We start from the raw sequence: 19,036 nt of genomic DNA, 5'->3' as shown, positions 1-19,036 counted from the left end.
ATGGTCTACATTTTTGTAGATGAAATTTTATTAATTTAAATTTATAAATTTATATTTTATTTAGGTTAAGTACTTAAGTTAACTCTTTTGCTCTGAGAAATATTTTTATAATATAAGTGAAAATTAATTATAATTAGTCACCTACTCTAAAAGGGAATTGTGTGAAGGATTTGAATATATAGTTGGTCATTTTATTTAATTATGCATTTTGTTATGCGGCATCTTTTTCAGGTGTGAAATTGCACATTTTAGGTATAAAATTATTTACAAAGGAATTGATTGACCTGTAGATGATTCAGTGCATCAAAAATTCCAGTTCATTTTCTACTGATTTTAATTTTAACTTTCATATTGTTATATATCTAGTGGCAATGAAACAGAAATAGTTATTAGACAAACTATTAGAATAGTTATAGAGACAATGGTTCATGGTGATATCCTGAACTTGTACATAATCTTGAATTTTGTTACTGACTTTCTATGAGCAATTGAAAAAGATATAGTCATAAGGTAGAAACCCTATTTTCCCCAAAAATGGTTAATATAAAATAGTAAAAAAATCATGATTACTAGTGAAATGGCATTTTTATTGTTAGCATACATAGTGATCCTAGAGAGGGATTAAAATATGCAAATGAAAACTAGTGATCATGCAAGAAAAATATTTCGAATCGCCTATCTGAGGTGTGATGTTGGTAAGTGAAGGATGGGCATAAGTGGTGCGTATTAGAGCAATATGTGGTTTTTCTTGATACTTTCAAATTGCTTCCAAAATTTTGAGTACTGATAATGCAGTGTCCATCATTTGTCGAATCCTGGCCATTTTTGTTCCAGTTTATGTAAAGAGATGCAAAATCTCAAGTTCAGCATGAATTTTCTATATCTGCAAGGTCCACGTAAAAATGAATGGGGTGTGGTTGACTTCACATTGTTTTAATGGACACATCTTAATATTACTGTGTCAGCGTTCTGAGATATTAAAGTTCTTATAATACAGCATACTTCTTGCCCTGTTGGAAAGCAAAAATTGGCTCTATAAGTTTGTTATAAGATCCTCAAATCTTCCATCTGATTCTAAACCTAATGGATGTAGGTTCATATGCATAAATTTTACAGTATGTACTTTACATTATTTTTTAAATATCTGCTCTCTAGTTTGAAATTAATCATCTTTTCAGGCTATTGCATGTGAGTTAAGGCGTTCTAAAACATGACATTAAGTCTGTGTGATTAAAGAGCGGAACTCTCAAGACATTTACCATTGTAAATCAAAGGGGAATGGATGAACACTTCATTCACCTTGTCGGGATTAACTCTCTCCTTCAAGAGTTGGTTTTTGGAAATAATTTTATTTGTTAGCGCCATTGTCAGTAGCCTATCCTTAATAGAGCTGGCTGCATCCCTCACCTCAAGTTGGCACCCCTGTTTATTACCAGTTTGCCTGTCAAATAGAAGACCCTATTCAAATATCACGTATGTGATGTTGGCATCAAGGTCCCACTGTGTACATAGGTTGGCTGTTGGTTATTCTATTCTATCTAGTTTGTGAATTGTCTGGATTTTCTAATGGTCAACACTCCTGCTTATTTTACATAATATTAAATAAAGTTTTGCTTAGAATGAGTTGTTGAATATGTTTCAGAGTCTTTGCTCTGTCCCTTACATTTCCTCATGACCAGAATTTGGTGGTATTGGTATTCTCACTTACTCGAAGTCAGGATTTAAAAAAATAGAAATGAGTTTTTAACTGAATATCCCAAAAATTTTCCAAAAAGACAATCATCACCTATGTGGAATAGACTGGTTATATCAAGTAATATTTCCTTAAACTATACAGGCTTTAAGAAAAATGGTCAAAATACGCATATCAACCATTTATGGCTTAAGAAATCATTATTTAATATAAATGAAACAGTTTCTGGCGTCACTTGGTGGAAATTCTTCATATTGAAATTAAATTTAAAGTACTTCGTCTTTCCACATAAACCACTTTTATTACGACCTAGGTTTTGTTATGGTATAACATCATCAGGTAAAAATACAAGTCAAACAGTATATATAGTTCTGGACGGAGTGGAAGAGGAGGGAGGGAGGAAAGCAAGGATTGGTTGAGGTAGGAAGAGGGGGCGGAGGAGGAGGAGGAATGGTAACATTGAAAAATTAGCAGGCTGGGAGAGGGAATTAATACAATGTTGGAAATATGAAATAACAGAAATATACATTGTTGAGAGAGAAAAAAAAATTAAATTTTATACAAATATTGTTGAAAAAACTAAAATAAATTTTCTTGGCGTTGATTAGTTGGCAGAGGAGTGTGGGAATGGGTATTGCGAACAGCACTGGGTAATTAGGTGATTAAGTAGCAGGCTGGGAGGAGTTAATTCATTGTTGAAAAAGCTTAGCTTGGTGTCAGTTTAATTGGCAGATGGGCGAGGAAAATACAACAACGGGGAACGCGAAGGGTAAAAAAATTTGTTGGTCAAAACCTCTCCTCCGTAATCCATGTGCTGGTATTATTAGCAGTACATAATATTGAAAACAAAACTATTGTTCACTGATAGTGATAGATATTCCTCTGCTGCATGGAGCAGCCTTTCAAGTATAATTTTGTTTGGCTAAGTGATGTACAGTTCAAATATAAATTATATCCAATTATATCAGCATTAAGCACTCTAAGTAAACTTGGGGCATATCAAGTAGTATTAGACCTCATTATGACTGTTAGATAGGCATTATAAAATGTTCTTTGTGAACTGCTGTCATCCCACATTAATTAGCCAAGATGGGTTACCCAAGGTTAGCCTAGCTATGATGGGTTACTGCCTTAACTGGGTGATAACTTAACAGTGTGTACTTCACTTTATTAGCACGAGATAGAGAACTGTTGAAACAGTTTTTAGATAAGCACTATGCCTGGGATGACAAGACTTGTAATGGATTCATAGTTCAATTTTTACTGTAGGAGATTGTAAATTAAAAATTGCAAGAAAAATTTATATATGTTTTCCTTTACTCCTGAAAAGATTATTTATTTTACAGGAATAACCCTTTTACACAAAGTTGAAAAACATATATTGGTTCTTCAATAATAAAAAAACATTTACAAACGGGTACAAATTATATAAAGTTACATTCTCGTTATTGAGAATTAAAATATAATTTGAAATTAAAGAAGAATTTTTATTTGCGGTACATGAAAGGCATTTCCCCAATGGGCATTGGGAACAAATTATTGACATTTACAGATATCCACAAAGCAATAATTAGCATTCTTAAATTCTTTTAAGGGATCCTGGTGAGATAGAAAGTAGGTCATATTTGATTGTCAATATTATATTTTAATAAGATACTTATAGCGTAGAAATTTAGTTTTTATTAGTCATTATTATCAGTCATGGTTTTTGATTCTCTACGGAGTAGTCTGCTGGTAGGTCAATTAATTGTATGGATTATTATAGTCATTTTTATTGTAAATTAGTTGTAAAACTAAATGGGTAGAAATCTTCTGGTAGTTTTTAATCATATGGAAGGTAAAGTTTGGAACCGCTGGCTTCCAATTAATAAAGAATGCAGTTCAATCAGTAGTGATTTGGTGAAATAAACATGACATAAGGGTAGTAGTAGTACTTAGGGGAGGCGACCGACAGCTGAGGTCATTTGCACTATTAGGGATGGATAGGAAAGGATGAAGGGTGTAGAGAAGATCGGCATTAGCCTACTCTTAACGAAAGACGCCAAGGGGTCCGCAGCTTAACGTCCCATCTGAAGGACAGCGTACTCACTCAAAGTGCCCTCCACATAGCACCCTAAGTAGGGATCAAGATACCTCTGAAAAATATTCAACACCACCAGGATTTGAACCTTTGCCCTCTGGGTGGGAAGCCAGTACAATAGCCACCTCACCATCTCGATCGACATAAGGGTATCCATCAATGTGATGTGGTGCACTTCCATGAGAAGTTGGAGGAAGTCATATGGAACAATGTTCACCAAGAATTCTTATCGTTAATCCAAGTGAAAGTGAAAATTGTTGGGATGGATGCATTTGTGAGCAAAATGCACTCATTTTTCCATTGCAGAAATTTAACTTTTTCTACCTACAATATGCATTGCTGGATGCATGTAGCATTTTTACAATTTAATATGCTCTCTGAGCCACAATAATTATCTGAATTTAGATACATCACTATTTTACCAGATGGTCAATGATATTAATTGTGATTTTACGAGGAGTATATGGCTACCTTTAATCCCAATGCATAAGGGTATCCTGTTTAACAAACTTTATACATACATGAAAGAAGCCAACAATATCATAGTTGAATATAAAAAAGTAAAGCTGATGTTACAAACAATACTTATATTCTGTAAGTGAATTTCTTGGCATCAAGTGTATGTTCATTAAGTGCCTACTTAGTTTCTCCTTATTTCTATAAGTTTAGATTATAAATATACATATTTCTTGATGATGTTTGATTTCTTTTTATTTTACTCATGGAAATAGTGTATTTTACCATAAAATTAGTTTTCAGTGTTACAAAATCAAAAGCACAAATTAAGCACACAGTAAAATCATAGGGTTAAGCAAATAATTCAGTTAGGTGTGTTGTTTTAAATAGGTAGGGGTACAATTGTAGAAATGCAGTATTGAGATATGTGAGTATGTAATTAAAATGTAGAGCGAAAAAACTTACAACATTATTATGTAATAAAAGTTTTAGCTTAAAAAGAACAAAAATTAAAATATTGCTCAATCTTCTGTTTAACTTTTTGTGCATGTGCTTGGTGTGCCCTGTACAAAGGATTTTGCCTTTCATCTAATTAATGAGATCCTTAGTAAAATAAGTATTATTATTATAAGAGATTTCACAATAACTTCATTAGTTTCTTTATTCTACTGATTCCATCCAAGTAACTCAACTTTAAATCGAATTACCTTTCTCTACATGTATAATAATAGCCGCTAACTTTATGTATATTAAACAAGGTCTGTCCCCAAAGTAGTAGGATTGGGTGGATTAAAAAAATGTATTGCATTGATACTCAAAAGTCATCGAAGTAGCACCCTTGTGCGTCCATAGACCACCACCAGCAGGTTTTCCACATCTTGTATGCCTTCTGGAAAGTGGTGCCTGGAATGCTGCTTAGCTCCCTTGTCACAACCTGTTGTAATGCTTCCACCAAGCCGTGGTGACATCCTTCTGGTATGGATTTGATCCAGGGGAAGAGGAAGAACTCTGGTGGGGCATTTTCTAAAAAATTTGGGTCCTCACTCACATGGTCAAGAAGCTCTTGGTAGATCCGTGTGCAAGTTTCCTTGTGTTCATCTGAGAGCATTCAAATCACCAACTTCACTCACACCTTTCCCATGCCCCTGTTTTTGCTCAAAAGTCGATGCACATCCCTTTTAAGGATGCCAAGTTCATCATAAACCATGCAAGCATTTAATTTGTGATCCCTGTCCAACAAAGCCTTCACACTTGCAAGATTTTCGTCACTTTTTGAGGCTGAAAGGCATCCTGAATATTCGGTGTTTTCAATATCTATACCCTCCTGAAACATCTTAACCTACTCAAAAACACCCGATCTACCCATGTCATTATCAGTATAAGCCGCCTTGAGCATGTCTCACTGCTGGTTTTGCCCAGTTTCACGCAAAATTTGATGGCATAGTACTGTTCCAACAACTGGTCATAGAGGTTTCGCTAATGCATGATCTGCACTCTACAAAGGCTGGAAGTCAACTAACACCATCCTCCAGCCTTTCCTGAGACTCACCTCCCCTGAACCCAGAAAGAGAAACCGCCCCATGTCCATCCGTCTATCCAGGAAAAAATAAGTCTTACTACTTTTGGGACAGACCTTGTAAATTATAGACCTTGTATATTGTAAACCATAAGCACAATAATCAACCTGAAGGTCTGTTTGGTAGGTGATGGTAGAGTTCACCCAGTACTAAGCCCGACAACGTGTGAAATTCACACATCAGGCCAGTTCCTTTCCCTGTGCCAGTTATGGTTTCCCAGGAAGATCTGGAATCCGAAAAATCACATAGCTTCGGTGGAGCTGCAGGTGCCCTGAGTGGCTTTCCCAGGACTCGAACCCAGGCCCTCTAGTCAGTAGTCCAACGCTCTACCCCCTGGACTACAGCAACCCATAGTTATTATATACTATAGGGGCTAATCATTAGGTTATGGTCAAGGTTCAGTATCAGCACCAGGGACTACATCAAATTGCTGATTAATCTTATCCTTGGTTGGTGTAAAAAGTTTAAAGGTGCATTTTAAGCTTTATACAGTTTTACTTATATACTGTAAACTGGATGAACTTCATTCACTTTTTATAAAGCTGAAAAAACATTTATACTAGCTCTAGTAAATGTCTCATTAATTCAGCCAGACTAAACTATATTGTATAGGCTAAAAAGTACTCACCACCCAAACTCATGCATGAAAATTAGATGTCTATTTAAAATAAAAATTGTACTTACAGGCAATTTTTTCAATTACCATCAAGCACATTCAAAGGAAACATCTATAAGATGATAATGAACCAAATGAATTGCACATTCAACAAAAAAACGATACTAATTAATGTATCATTTTATCTGAAATGCTACTCATCACATCTTGCCTGGCACAGTTGAATTTTTCCAGTGTATTAGTTTGATTTAGTTTTAGCAATTGAATGGCAGACATGGGTTTTATTTTAGTGGGCATTACATAACTCGAGACAATCTCACTGTTGATGCCCATTTTACACCAAGAAAAATAATAACAATGTGAAAGATGCAAACTATAATTTTTATTAATTTTAGATTTCTCCTGTGAAAAGTTTCCAGTGATTGTATATGTTTTTCTTTTCCTTTAAAATAGTTTTAGTTTGAAACCTTTTTCATTCACAGTGAACACCTTTCTGTAAAAAGTGAATATATAGTTACTTAATAAAATATTTCATTGAACATGTTTGCTAATTCTTGGAATATAAGATTTTATTTTCAACTTATGATTTCCTAAACTGTAAGTTGATTAAAACAGTCCAAATTATGTTTATCTGAAGATTTTTGGACTCACTCTTTACATTTCTCTACGACTCAATTGGCCTCCATTGCTTTTTGACTGTAATGGCACTTGATGTTTAAAGAGATAATAGCCTCTTCTCTGTTGACTTAGTTGGCCTAGGTGTCCTTTCAAATCGTAGTATCAACATACTTAAGGTACATTTCTTACACAAGTGCAATTTCATTACTTGAGGTTATGTCTAATGATGTAATAACTCTGTCAACAATGTTTTTCGTATATAAAGGAGGATGGAACATTCATTATAGAACTTTATCCTCGTCTCAAGTAAGTGGTAGGACAGGTAAGAGTTGATGGCCTATGACTAGTTATTGACCTACTGTAATACCATGACTTAAAGTAGCTTTTTTAATGCCAACAGATTCTGTTAAAATTTATTATTTTTAGACTTTTTCTTCTTGGGCATCGTGGTGTAATTATATTACATATTTTAAAATCTCAGCTTAATTTTTGGCCTTCCTTGCTAAAATAATGCCAGTAATAATACCAAATCACCATAATCATATGGTGTGGTTGATAGTATTTCATAGTAACTAAGGTATTGAAAGATAATAACAAAATACTGCTTAAAGAAAATTATTTTACAGAGCCAAAAACCAAACATGAAGATGTGGAATACCTCTTTCATTCAACTGATGGTCATATTGTCTGCAGTGGTGGAATTGGCGTTCACCCAAAGTAAGTTGAACATAAATTTATTTATTGAACAAGCAGCCAAAAATGGCACAAAGGTATAAGTCCAAAATTGTAATGCGGGATATGAAGGCCTTGAGAGACGAAGATCAATATAAATATTTCAAAGCCACTGTCAGTAGAGGCAACATTCATACAAGACATTGTCATTGATGGGGTTTATTTTTACCTTTAACCCTCAATGTGATAATAGTCCACATCATTTAAATCTATATCATCACTTTAGCTTTATTTTCTCTCTTTGGAAACATTTTTCTCCCTCCTTCCATTATCAGACATCCTCATTTTTTACTCTTCTTTCTCTTTTCTGTGTCTATCTCCTCCTACCACCATCCAAATCCTCCTGCCAATGGTTGGTGCAGTCACATCTCAGCATCAGGTCCCACTATCAGGATCAGTGTAAGCTGGAGTACACTTGGATTCCCACAACCCCTAATACCATTGTTGCATTGAGGGAATTATCACAAGTGCCAACATTCAGTGTAACACACAACCATAGATTACAGTATTCAACCTGAAGTATGATTTGATGGGCGAGGGTAGAGCTCAAGTCAAAATTAAGCTCTATGATTTGTGAAAGTCATGTATTCAGGTTGGTGGGCAATTCTTTTCTCTGTGCCATCTGCCGTTTCCCCGGAAGATCTGGTACCTGAAAAATCATGCAGCTAGGATGAATCTGAGGGTGCCCAGAGGCATCGCTAGGCATTAACCTGGCTCTTCTTTTAAGTAGCCCAGCACTCTATCCACTGGACTACCACACTCTTTCAGAAAACAAAAATTATTTTGCCATTTTTGTGCCTCTCTTGTATAGCGTTTAGAGCCTGTCTTCTCTGCCCTTCCAAGTTGTGGCCTAGGCTTTTGGGTTAGTTAGGTCGGAAGAGCGATGATAAATAGAAATTCCGATTATCAACTTTAGGTACATCTAAGTGAACAACCTTTTCAAGGCTTCCTATACATGCTTCTCTGCTCGGAATTATATGTTTAAATTTTTTTATTCGAAAAGAAATAATCTGACATGAGATTAATTTGGTTTTAGCTACCTAAAGGACTTTGTTTGTCTAACATTACATTATTTCTTTGTTTCAACTTTTTAAAATCAAAGCAAACAAAATTCAATAATTTCCAAAAAATCAAATACCATCATTGATCACCACAACTGTTTCCTATATCAGCATGCCCAATTTAATTATAACATGCTTTTTTAACATTTAATAAAAATTGAAAATAACCCTATTCACTTGGCTAGCTCTAAAAACATACATCTACAGAAAATGAATCTAAGGTTTGGAACTGTCACCAGGCGTAGATGTTGTGTTGTTATTTAATGTTATTGCATTTACTGAGATATTTTCTCATACTCCATAGAAATTAGGTTAGCTCTTTCTATTCTCCTTTTCAATAGGGCCGACTAGCAGAGATCAGTTTTAACTCCTGCACTCCATTTCTTCTTTCAAAAGTCTTGCTATTATTATCGTATTTTCCCATCGATAACGCGCACCCAGATTTCGTAGTTATCATGAAATTGCATAGATACCGCGCTCCCAGAGCTTCATAGTCTTGAACGTGTAAAATGCCGCGCATCTTATAAATAAATAAGCGCGTAAATGTTATATATGCGTGTAAAAATTATATATTTCGTGTGTAAAAATACGCCTATGTTCACACTAATAGATGGTAACAACCAATGAATACATGAAATCATAATTGCCTGTAGCTATATCTGCAATAAGTACACAGAAGATCAAGGCCAGGTGATTGAAATTAACTGAAAAAAACAGATGGATTTACGGTACGTATTTAAACGGTATTTACAAGCCTACACAATATACCGCCTTATTACTCTTCCGCTATTATTCGTAATTCGAAACGAGACATAGGTTGGTGTACCCTTTTATTTTCTATGTAAAGTTACTTTCAGCAAATCAAACATAAAAAATAACACAATGAAAGAAATAGAATTTTCTTACTTTGTTTACTTTACTTCGCTTTGTTAATATCGGCGCTCAGCTGTTCTAGACACCCTCCAAATTCCATGAAAGTGCCGCCTACATGGTGATTGTTTCAAACCTGAATTGAGTCAAGCTTTTGTAATTTAGAATTTTCTCAAGAAAGTCACCCATGGAGAAGAAAATCGTATGCATCAATGTTTAAGATAGAAGTCGCCAATTTCGAAAAAGAGAAAGGAAATCGTGAGGCTACCAGGATTTATCCATTAATAAATCTTTTACATCAAAGTTACGTTCCAGTTGAGAAAAGTGGATGATGTCTGGTATGAAAGACTGCACAGAATCGGGAAGGATGAAGAGAGTGTCTTATGAAGAAATAAGCCAGTGGATCTTGGAAATTTGGCAGGGTGTCTGGGGGACTTGTGTAAAAAATGGATTTGAAAAAGCTTTAGGCAATATATCAACGCCGGTGCTAGAAGTTGAGAAAGAGTTAATTTCGGAGAGTGAACTCGGTGATATTCCTGAAGAGATCATAAATTCATTTAATTGTGATTCAGGTGACGAGTTTCTTGGATTTGAGTGACCTACCCATCCTATCATATATTTATACGCACGTGTATATAATACCACGTACTCTACGTATACGTGAAGTACTGTGTATCAGAATGAAGGACTACGTATTAGAATAAATGAAGTATAGAAATTGTGTTTCTTCTTTTTCTCATGGATTTATGAGATGAAATAACTGTGACAGTGGCAGGTCTGTATGCGGTAGAATGCAATTAGAAAGGCATGCCTCCAGACTAATTTATTTTTGTGAGATTTCTTTAAATTATTGTCTGCATAGGTAAAATTTTTTTTTATAGATAACGCACTTGTTATCTATGGGAAATTACGGTATTTTAACCACTACAATAGATGGGTAAGTGACTAAATAGGATCAAGTGACTAAATCATTCCCATTGTTACCCGGAAAAATAAAGTTTGACAGCCATTTCCCTTACATTAAAAAAAAATACGATTAGACTTTAATGGGATCATGCCAGGATAACTTTAATGTTGGTAAGAAAGTAAAAATTGAACACTTCCAAAAGTCAATGTGCGGATCGTTTTTTGTGATGTTTAAGTGTAGGTGACTGGAAAGTAGTATTGCTCTTTTTGTGAGTGAAATGTATATTGAATACTACACTCTAGAATGTCTTTTGTTCTACATAATTCTGGAGAACAGAATTATGGACTTTAATTTCATGTTTCCTTAAATTAATGAAGATCTAAGGCTTTAAACATTTTTCTCTTTTAATTACTTCTTTGTTCTCAGAGGTAGTATGCTACTTGGGAAGCTGGGCAACCTACAGGCCTGGAGATGGTCGCTTTGAAGTTGAGTATATTGATACATCCTTATGTACACATGTAATATACTCATTTGTAGGCATCGGAGAAGATGGAGCAGTAAACATTCTTGATACATGGAATGATCTGTCTACAAATGGAGGCAAAGGTATGAGTTGACATTATTTTCTTGTAATTAATATTAAAAAATTAGACATGCATTGACATAAATTTACTTTGATCCAGAATAATGTAAATCATTTAAATCCAAAAGGTGCCTTAAAACGATTCAATGCTCTGAAATCTCGCAACCCAAACTTAAAGACCATTGTAGCAATTGGTGGCTGGAACCAAGGATCTGCAACATTTTCAAGAGTATGTTAACGCATTTCTTCGTACCTTTGTCTTAAAAACTAATATTTTTGGTCATGATATTATGGAACAGGTTAATGATGATAAAATCATAAACAAGTTAGAAAACATAATTAATAAAGTGGACAGTAATACCTAATTTGTTTAATGACTTTAATATGATATTCTTGTCTTTTTTAATTGATATTACTTGAATTTTATATTTAAAGTGAAGTAAATGTGTGTTATATAATAAATCCTTTGGTAATTTTAAGTACTAAAGAATATTAATTTTTAAACAGGTTGTGAACAATGCTGGTAGTCGTAAAAGATTTGTGAGCAATGCGGTTGCATTTTTGAAAGAGTATGGATTTGATGGCTTTGATCTTGACTGGGAATATCCAGCACAACGTGGAGGATCACCTAATGATAAGGTAGCATGTATTGCAATATGGATATTAAATATGATGCAATGTGGTTATAAGAACTTGGGCTTGACTTGGAAGTAACATTGTCTTGCTGGGTGATATCTATTTTACAGGCAGCCTTCAGTCAACTTATTAAAGAACTTAGAGCTGAGTTTGATAAATATGGCTTTTCTCTATCAGCTGCTGTACCAGCCAGCAAAACATCAGTAGATACATCATATGATATTTCAGCGTTGGGACAGTGAGTCTATAAACAATGTATCATTAAGCATTTCCTGATCAAATTATTGCTATTTCATTTTTCTAAATACCTAAAATTTGGCTTTCATACCCTTGAATGACTGATGGCAATAGCTAGTTTATTGGTCATCTTTTAGTATTTTGCAAAGGTTATTTTTATTCTAGGTACCTGGACTTTATCAACATAATGACATATGACTTGCATGGTGCATGGGATCCAGTAACTGGGCATAATGCCCCTTTGTATGCTCGTTCCAGTGAAACTGGTTTTGCTTCTTATCTCAATGATGTAAGTCAATCTCACTCAGTGAAACAGTTTATCTTACATAAATGCTAGTTGGTTAATTCATTTTCACAATGAAACCCAGGTTTGAATTCCAGCAGTGAAAAATATCTTTCACTCTGGTGGAATTTTACAGTGTTGTTCCTCCTTGGGTTCTGGGTATGGTGATTAGTTTCAGTGACACAGTCATTCAGATGGCTTATTAAACTATTAACTTACACTTTCATTAAATGTATGCTAATGCAAATCCACCAATCATGTTTTCTCTCAAGTCCTGCAAAACTCTAATTATTCATGTCATATTGCAGCAGCATAAGTGACGAAATGGTGTTAACTTTCGAAACACTTACTTTGACCTTATATCTGATTTATGTGAATTTTTATACAAATAGAATTTTATCATATTAAATCCTGATAACTCTTTTTTCAAACAAATAGCATGCAAGTATTCAGCACTGGATTGAGAGAGGGGTTCCAAGACAGAAGTTGATTTTGGGGGTACCCTCATATGGACGCACATGGACCTTGATGAGTATGTCTAACAGTGGGGTTGGAGCTCCAGCCAGAGGGGCAGGAAACCCAGGGGGATTTACAAGTGAAGCAGGCATGATTGGCTACAATGAGGTAATTGAAGACTAGCTAAAAACATATCGAAATTAAAAAGGTGTTACTTTGGCAAAAGGATGAAAAGGCAATGCATATATAAAGCCATTGTGACACCCCACCCAAGGAGTCCATTAAATTTTGCAAGTTCTTAATGTCTTGTGCTTATCCAGTACTTATGCCTTTCAGCATTAATCACTATTATGCAACATCTTTATAATGAACAACTTACCCATCATCAAAGGACTAAATCTGAATGTAAATTTGATGTTTAGCATTGACATAATAACTATTATGTAGCTGCATATTCTCATCTCTCATTTAATTTTTAAATGTCTATCATGTTCATGGATGACTATCTTATAATGCTTATACTGAGAAAGCTTCCATCACCATCAAAAGAAAATATAAAGGCATTGCTCAGGCCCAGAGAGGCAAAATTAAATAGAACTTATTAGTCTTTCAAAACAGTATTTAGTTTATTTTGGTCTGATTGCACAGTTTGTAAAACCAATGAAAGCTTTTAATGTCATTATTTGAAAATTAAATTTGAAGTCCATGTCTTGTTTCAAGAGCATTTTAAGTTCATGATTTTCATCTCCTAGTCATGAGCTTTATTTTGAATCTAATAAATTGAAAAAGTTATTCAGGAGCGTATTTGGAATCAGTTGAGAGAAAATGTAGGTTGGTTGCCTATCTTAAGAAGCCAAGGTCATATCCCAAAAATGGTAAGATAGTCCCTATTTCAAACAAATTATGCAGATGATTACTATGATTTTAAGATATGCACATATTTTTCAGCTGTGCTTGGCCATAAAGCAAGGAGGATGGGCTGTACATTGGGATAAGGAACAAAAAGTACCATATGCAGTGAAAGGCAATCAGTGGATCTCATATGACAGTCTTGAGTCAATAAAAATTAAGGTATCGATATAATTATTCTTTGAACTTAAATTCTCAATGCATGAAACATGTGAAAACGTAATTCTTCTAAACCTACATTATTTATTATTGTTTAATAAATTTGCTTTGATGAGATGAAAAATCTATGGCTTGAACCATCAGTTACAAAAGTTATTTTCTTGATGCAGGCAGAATATGCTTTGAAGGAACATTTAGGAGGGGTAATGTTATGGAGCCTAGAGACTGATGACTTCCATGGATTCTGTGATGGAATTAAGTATCCCATTTTAAATACAATCAACAATGTATTCAGAACATCAACTTCTAATTTTCCAGTAAGTATTTTTTACTAATTTATATCAATATTTCACTGACATTTGAACATTGATGGGAAATAACAACTAATTGGCGACTGTGATCAAACACTACCAATAATGTGTAATTAAAATCTTGATCTGATTTTACAGTTAGTATTTTGTGAGCTTGAACAGGGATCATTTCTTCACTTTTAACAAAATTATCTCCAAAGCACTTCGATGTATATAGTTTGATGGTAGAGGTTGAATATCAACAAATGTTCTCATAAGGTCTCAATTTTAGGCATCTTACTTTAATTATCTCCATATAATATTTCTTGTGAGAATGTTTCAGCCTTGTCAGAATGAGATACACGTAAAAGAACCAAGTTAGGCGATGTAAGAGCTACCCCAGCAAAGATACATCTATAAATAGCTACCACAACCTGGTGGTCATGGACAGCCAACTATGATACAAGAAGACGAAGAAAGTGACACTAGAACCAAGATGGAACACACTTGGAAAGAGCAAGCAAGAGAAAAGTTCTCTCTGAACGTCAACAGAAAAATATAAGAAATACATGAGACAAGCATAGGAAAATGGAAGGAAATAAAGTATTATAACCAAACTAGCAGATGAGCAACTTGTGAGTAAGGCAGTGAAATTGGGACCTGTAGGTAGTGAGAATAGAGTTTGACAGAGCCATGATAGACCTGAAGAATAGCAAGGCACCAGGAATTGAAAAACTAATTGAAGAAATAATCAAGGTACCCAGGGTCAAAAAGAAGGATACCCTCTTGGGAATAAGCAAAGATAACTACCACATTGGAACACTACCAGAGGACTTTGGGAAGAGTGTGATGATTGCAATATTGAAGAAACCAAGAACAGACAAATACTAAGGGCATAGAGCATTGAGCCTGATGTCCTGCACATTGAAAATAACTACTCAGATAATTAGCCAAATAATAGGTAGAAGGAAGCCTCAAGAAAAAACCAATTTAGATTCAGGATAAGCCAAGGAGCAAGAGAGGCAATGTACTCAAAAATACTCAGCTTGAGAGTACTGGCTGAAAAAAATTATGCATGTAAAGAAGCCATTATACATATGTGTATGTATGTATGCGGCATTCCTGGATTTAGGAAGGCCTTTGACAATGTTTAATGGAACAAGATGTTTAAGGTACTAAAAGTGCTTGGAATGGACTGCAACAATAGAAGAATAATCCATCCATCAATCACCTCTACCAGAATTAGGAAATAAACAGGTAAATAAAACACAAAGGAAAATAGAAGTCAAAATACACAGCGGATGCAACCTCTTGCCAGCGCTATTTAAGAACTAGAAGAGGCAATAAAAGAGATATAAGAATTAGGCATCAGAGGAATCAAGGTTGATAGTCAAGAAATTAAAATGATGTTTGCAGGAGTAGCAGAAATGCAAGAGGACCTGGAAGTAACTCTGAATGCCTCAAGACCAAGCACTTAAGGAATATGAGTATCAAGAAGAAGAAAACTAAAAGCCTTTTGTAGGGAGTGAGGAAAGCTGAATGCCGAAATCATGATTCAAGGATTGAACAGAGAGCAAATGGCTTCTGGGCAGCAGTATAACTTGGGATGGAAGAAGTTCAGCCAACATTAAGCTAAGAAGGCATTTATGAAAAAGAGGCAACTAATATGTTCAAAGATTGTAAGCTTGCAAATAAGGAAGTAGCTAGCCAAAACATTCACATGGAGCATGGCATTCCATGGAATTGAGACATGGAACACCGGAAAAGTGGACCAATAAAAAATATACACCTTTGAAGCATGGAGCTTGAGGATAATGCTGAAGATTAAATGGACAAAGTGAAGCATGAGGGAGTCAGAAGATCAGAAGAGAAAAGGTCTCATATGGAGAACTCTATTGCAGAGAGGAACTAGATGAATTGGACGCATCTTGAGGAAAAATGAGTTAACTTGAAAGATGATCCCATGAAAAGTAAGACCTAGAGACGAGTACTTGGGACAAATAAAGGACATAAAACTGAGAAACTACCAAGAGGGGTGAGGGAAGTAATACTGGATAGAGAGAAATGAAGGGCTGCAGTTAACCAATCTTAGGATTGAAATATTAGCGATGATGATAATATTTCCACTGAATGTTGATTTTCCACATTCCCCTTCACAATGTTGAGTTCTTTGTTCATTTGTGGGCTAACAACTATTTTGCATTTATTATAATGGTTATGCTTTGAAACTATTTGATTCTATACAAAAGATATAGGCATGAGCAAACTTACCAGCAACATTAGTAGAGCTGTTCAAAGTCCAAATTTGAATGCATTATATCTCAATGGACAGATTACATATCAAATTGCACCAAGTTAGGTCTCCACTATAATTTTTATGGATATGTCTCAACTTCAGTGTCTGTTGCTTGTTTTTCTGATAAATTTACTATCGACAAAAATAAAACTATAACAATGTTAATTTGATCAATCAATCAATTTATGACATTGATTTTTATGAAGGAAAACCATAGTTGATAATTAATTCTCTTTCTTTAAATATTAGTATGTTTAACTCTTATTTGGTTTTCATTGCAAATTGGATGAAGGGAAAATATTTGAAAGTAAAGAAAATTCGAAGAAAAATCAAAATTGTTTGAAAAGAAAAAGTGTTTGTTGGCAAACATCATGCAGTTTATCACAAATGAGTTTTCTTTTAATATGTAAGGTGCTGATGAATGGAAAATATGCATTGAAGATTTACTAGCATCCCAACTTTTTACCAAATCAAAACTTGATAAATTGAAATAATTAATCAGAAAAAAACTCTCAGTGGATATAATAGTTGGTAATCAAATTGAGCTTGATAAAAAAATCAGTTCAAATTTGGTGATGATACAGTAATAGGCAAGAAGTTTATTTTTGCAATATATTAACTTTTGAGCTCAAAATCAACCTCCTTAGATGAGAGTAATAACATCTGCTATCTTTTCTTCAGTGACCCAAGTATTAATGTGTATCATATGCCTAATTGGAATGCATTGTGATTTTTCAATTTACAAAAGATGCTACTCTACAAATAATGTTCTTTTCAATAATGCAATTTTCCTAAAAGGCAGAAAATCCAAACATAAGTCCTGAAGAAGATAAGGAAGAGAATTCACACAATAGTTCTGGAGAAGATAAGAAAGAAGATTTCACTGGAAATTCCAATTCAGAACCTTCAGAAGGACTATGTAAAACTGTTGGATATGAAGAAGACCCTAATGACTGCTCCAGGTTTTATTATTGCTCAGTGGCATCTGGCAAAATTATTCCAACCCTATTCAAATGTCCAGAAGGTTTGGCTTTTGACAAGAGGTATTCAACTTGTAATTACAAATATCTTGTCAACTGCTAGGATTAAATTATTGGTGATTACATTATGCGGTAAACTGAACTATATATTATGTGCCATACTGAAATAAAGTTTGACAATAAATTGCTCCAATGTATTTAGACACTAAATTAAGGCTAGTGTTTTTTATTAATAACAAATGAACACATTACCATACTCATAAAGGCCATTAGTTTAGCTGCATTGGAACATTTTGGGTATAATTTCAGTATTACCTGATGCACTTCAAAGTTCATTAAAGGGCAAAGTTTTTAATAAACGGTAAAATAGATGGATAAGAATAGTTGATTCATATATCATCATGACAACCCAATTCACCATCTAACAGAGGAAACTCATTTCCTGTAAAATTAAAGTGGTGTACAGAATTGGCCGGGAGGTTAAAAGCTAAAAAACAATGTGATAACTTTGTAAAAAGTGAGGTTATACTTACACCTTAATCTATTTCATGGTTGCTGTCTATAGAACAACTGGCTTCCTTACCTGAATTAATGGGGAAAATTCAGAAATGGATCAATAACTGAATATGAAATAGTGTCACTCTTGAGTACATACTGATGAATAAGGGTAATGTTACTTGCAATCATTAATACATTATCATGTGCAGGGGTCAGCAGTTAAAATATTAATTTTGCCTACCCACCATAAGCTATTACTAAGGTATGTTTTTACCATAAAATTTTGGAAAGATTAGAAGTGGGATAAGAGAATGGCAAGGATTAAACAGGAAAATCACTCATCAGGCTTGATCACTATCTAAAGAATACCTTGACAATTGGGTCAGGCAGGACAAGCTAGATGTAGGTATAACTTTCACTGTGTCCAAGCAGCATGAGATAATAGATGGTCACTGGGGTAAGACTGTGAAGTAATGGAAGGTAAGGGTAGGTAGTGAAGGACAAAAGCTACTTAAAGAAATCATTCAAAAGGGAAGATGTATTTTGTGACTGCTCAATATCAGGAGGGAAATTCATCAAACACCTACCTATATAAAAATTAACCTTACAGCAGTAGCAGATCTAGAAAACCCCTCATGGGTTGCACCATTTGCATGTATGACAAAAATAATTTTACTACCTATAAACTATATATATATTAGGTAATCTACCAGTTAAGGTAGGTTTTGCATGGACACAACTACCAAATTAATATCTCCTAACAAAACACAATCCAGCATCCTACTCTGTAACAAGTCCCTCTTCATCTCTGTGTATTTCCTTCCTCCCTTCATCATGTCCAAAATCCTTATCCTATTCCAGCCCCTACCTCATTTGCCAAACATCTCCCCTCTATCACATCTTCAACATTCCACAGACGATCAATATGCCCGTCATCCATTTTTCCTGCCTCCTTATCATTTCTCCCAAAAATCCTCTCTCCTTGCCCACCATATTTCACTTCCTTGTTTGTTTTCCTTTCGATCCATTTTACCTTCTCAACACCCACATTTCAAAAGCCTCCAATCTTCGTTTATCCACCTGCTTCAGTGACCATGTT

The 19,036-nt window shown here is 34.6% G+C and overlaps 1 protein-coding gene across 1 annotated transcript; it reads left to right on the top strand.

Annotated features, from left to right (window-relative positions):
• The first annotated feature begins 7,681 nt into the window (after positions 1–7,681).
• LOC139697491 (chitinase-3-like protein 1) lies at positions 7,682–18,411 on the top strand. The gene is made up of 11 exons (XM_071596220.1): positions 7,682–7,757; positions 11,037–11,216; positions 11,322–11,422; positions 11,701–11,832; positions 11,940–12,067; positions 12,232–12,355; positions 12,788–12,973; positions 13,754–13,876; positions 14,044–14,190; positions 17,258–17,502; positions 18,324–18,411. Exons 1-11 carry the CDS (start codon positions 7,682–7,684, stop codon positions 18,409–18,411), a joined length of 1,530 nt encoding a protein of 509 aa, XP_071452321.1.
• The last annotated feature ends 625 nt before the right edge of the window (positions 18,412–19,036 follow it).

This window comes from Hetaerina americana, unplaced genomic scaffold (genome assembly GCF_022747635.1).
Source record: "Hetaerina americana unplaced genomic scaffold, ioHetAmer1.1.p SCAF_1, whole genome shotgun sequence".
Taxonomy (NCBI): Eukaryota; Metazoa; Arthropoda; class Insecta; order Odonata; family Calopterygidae; genus Hetaerina; species Hetaerina americana.
Note: the sequence above shows the minus strand (reverse complement) of the source record. Positions and strands in the feature narration are given on the sequence as shown.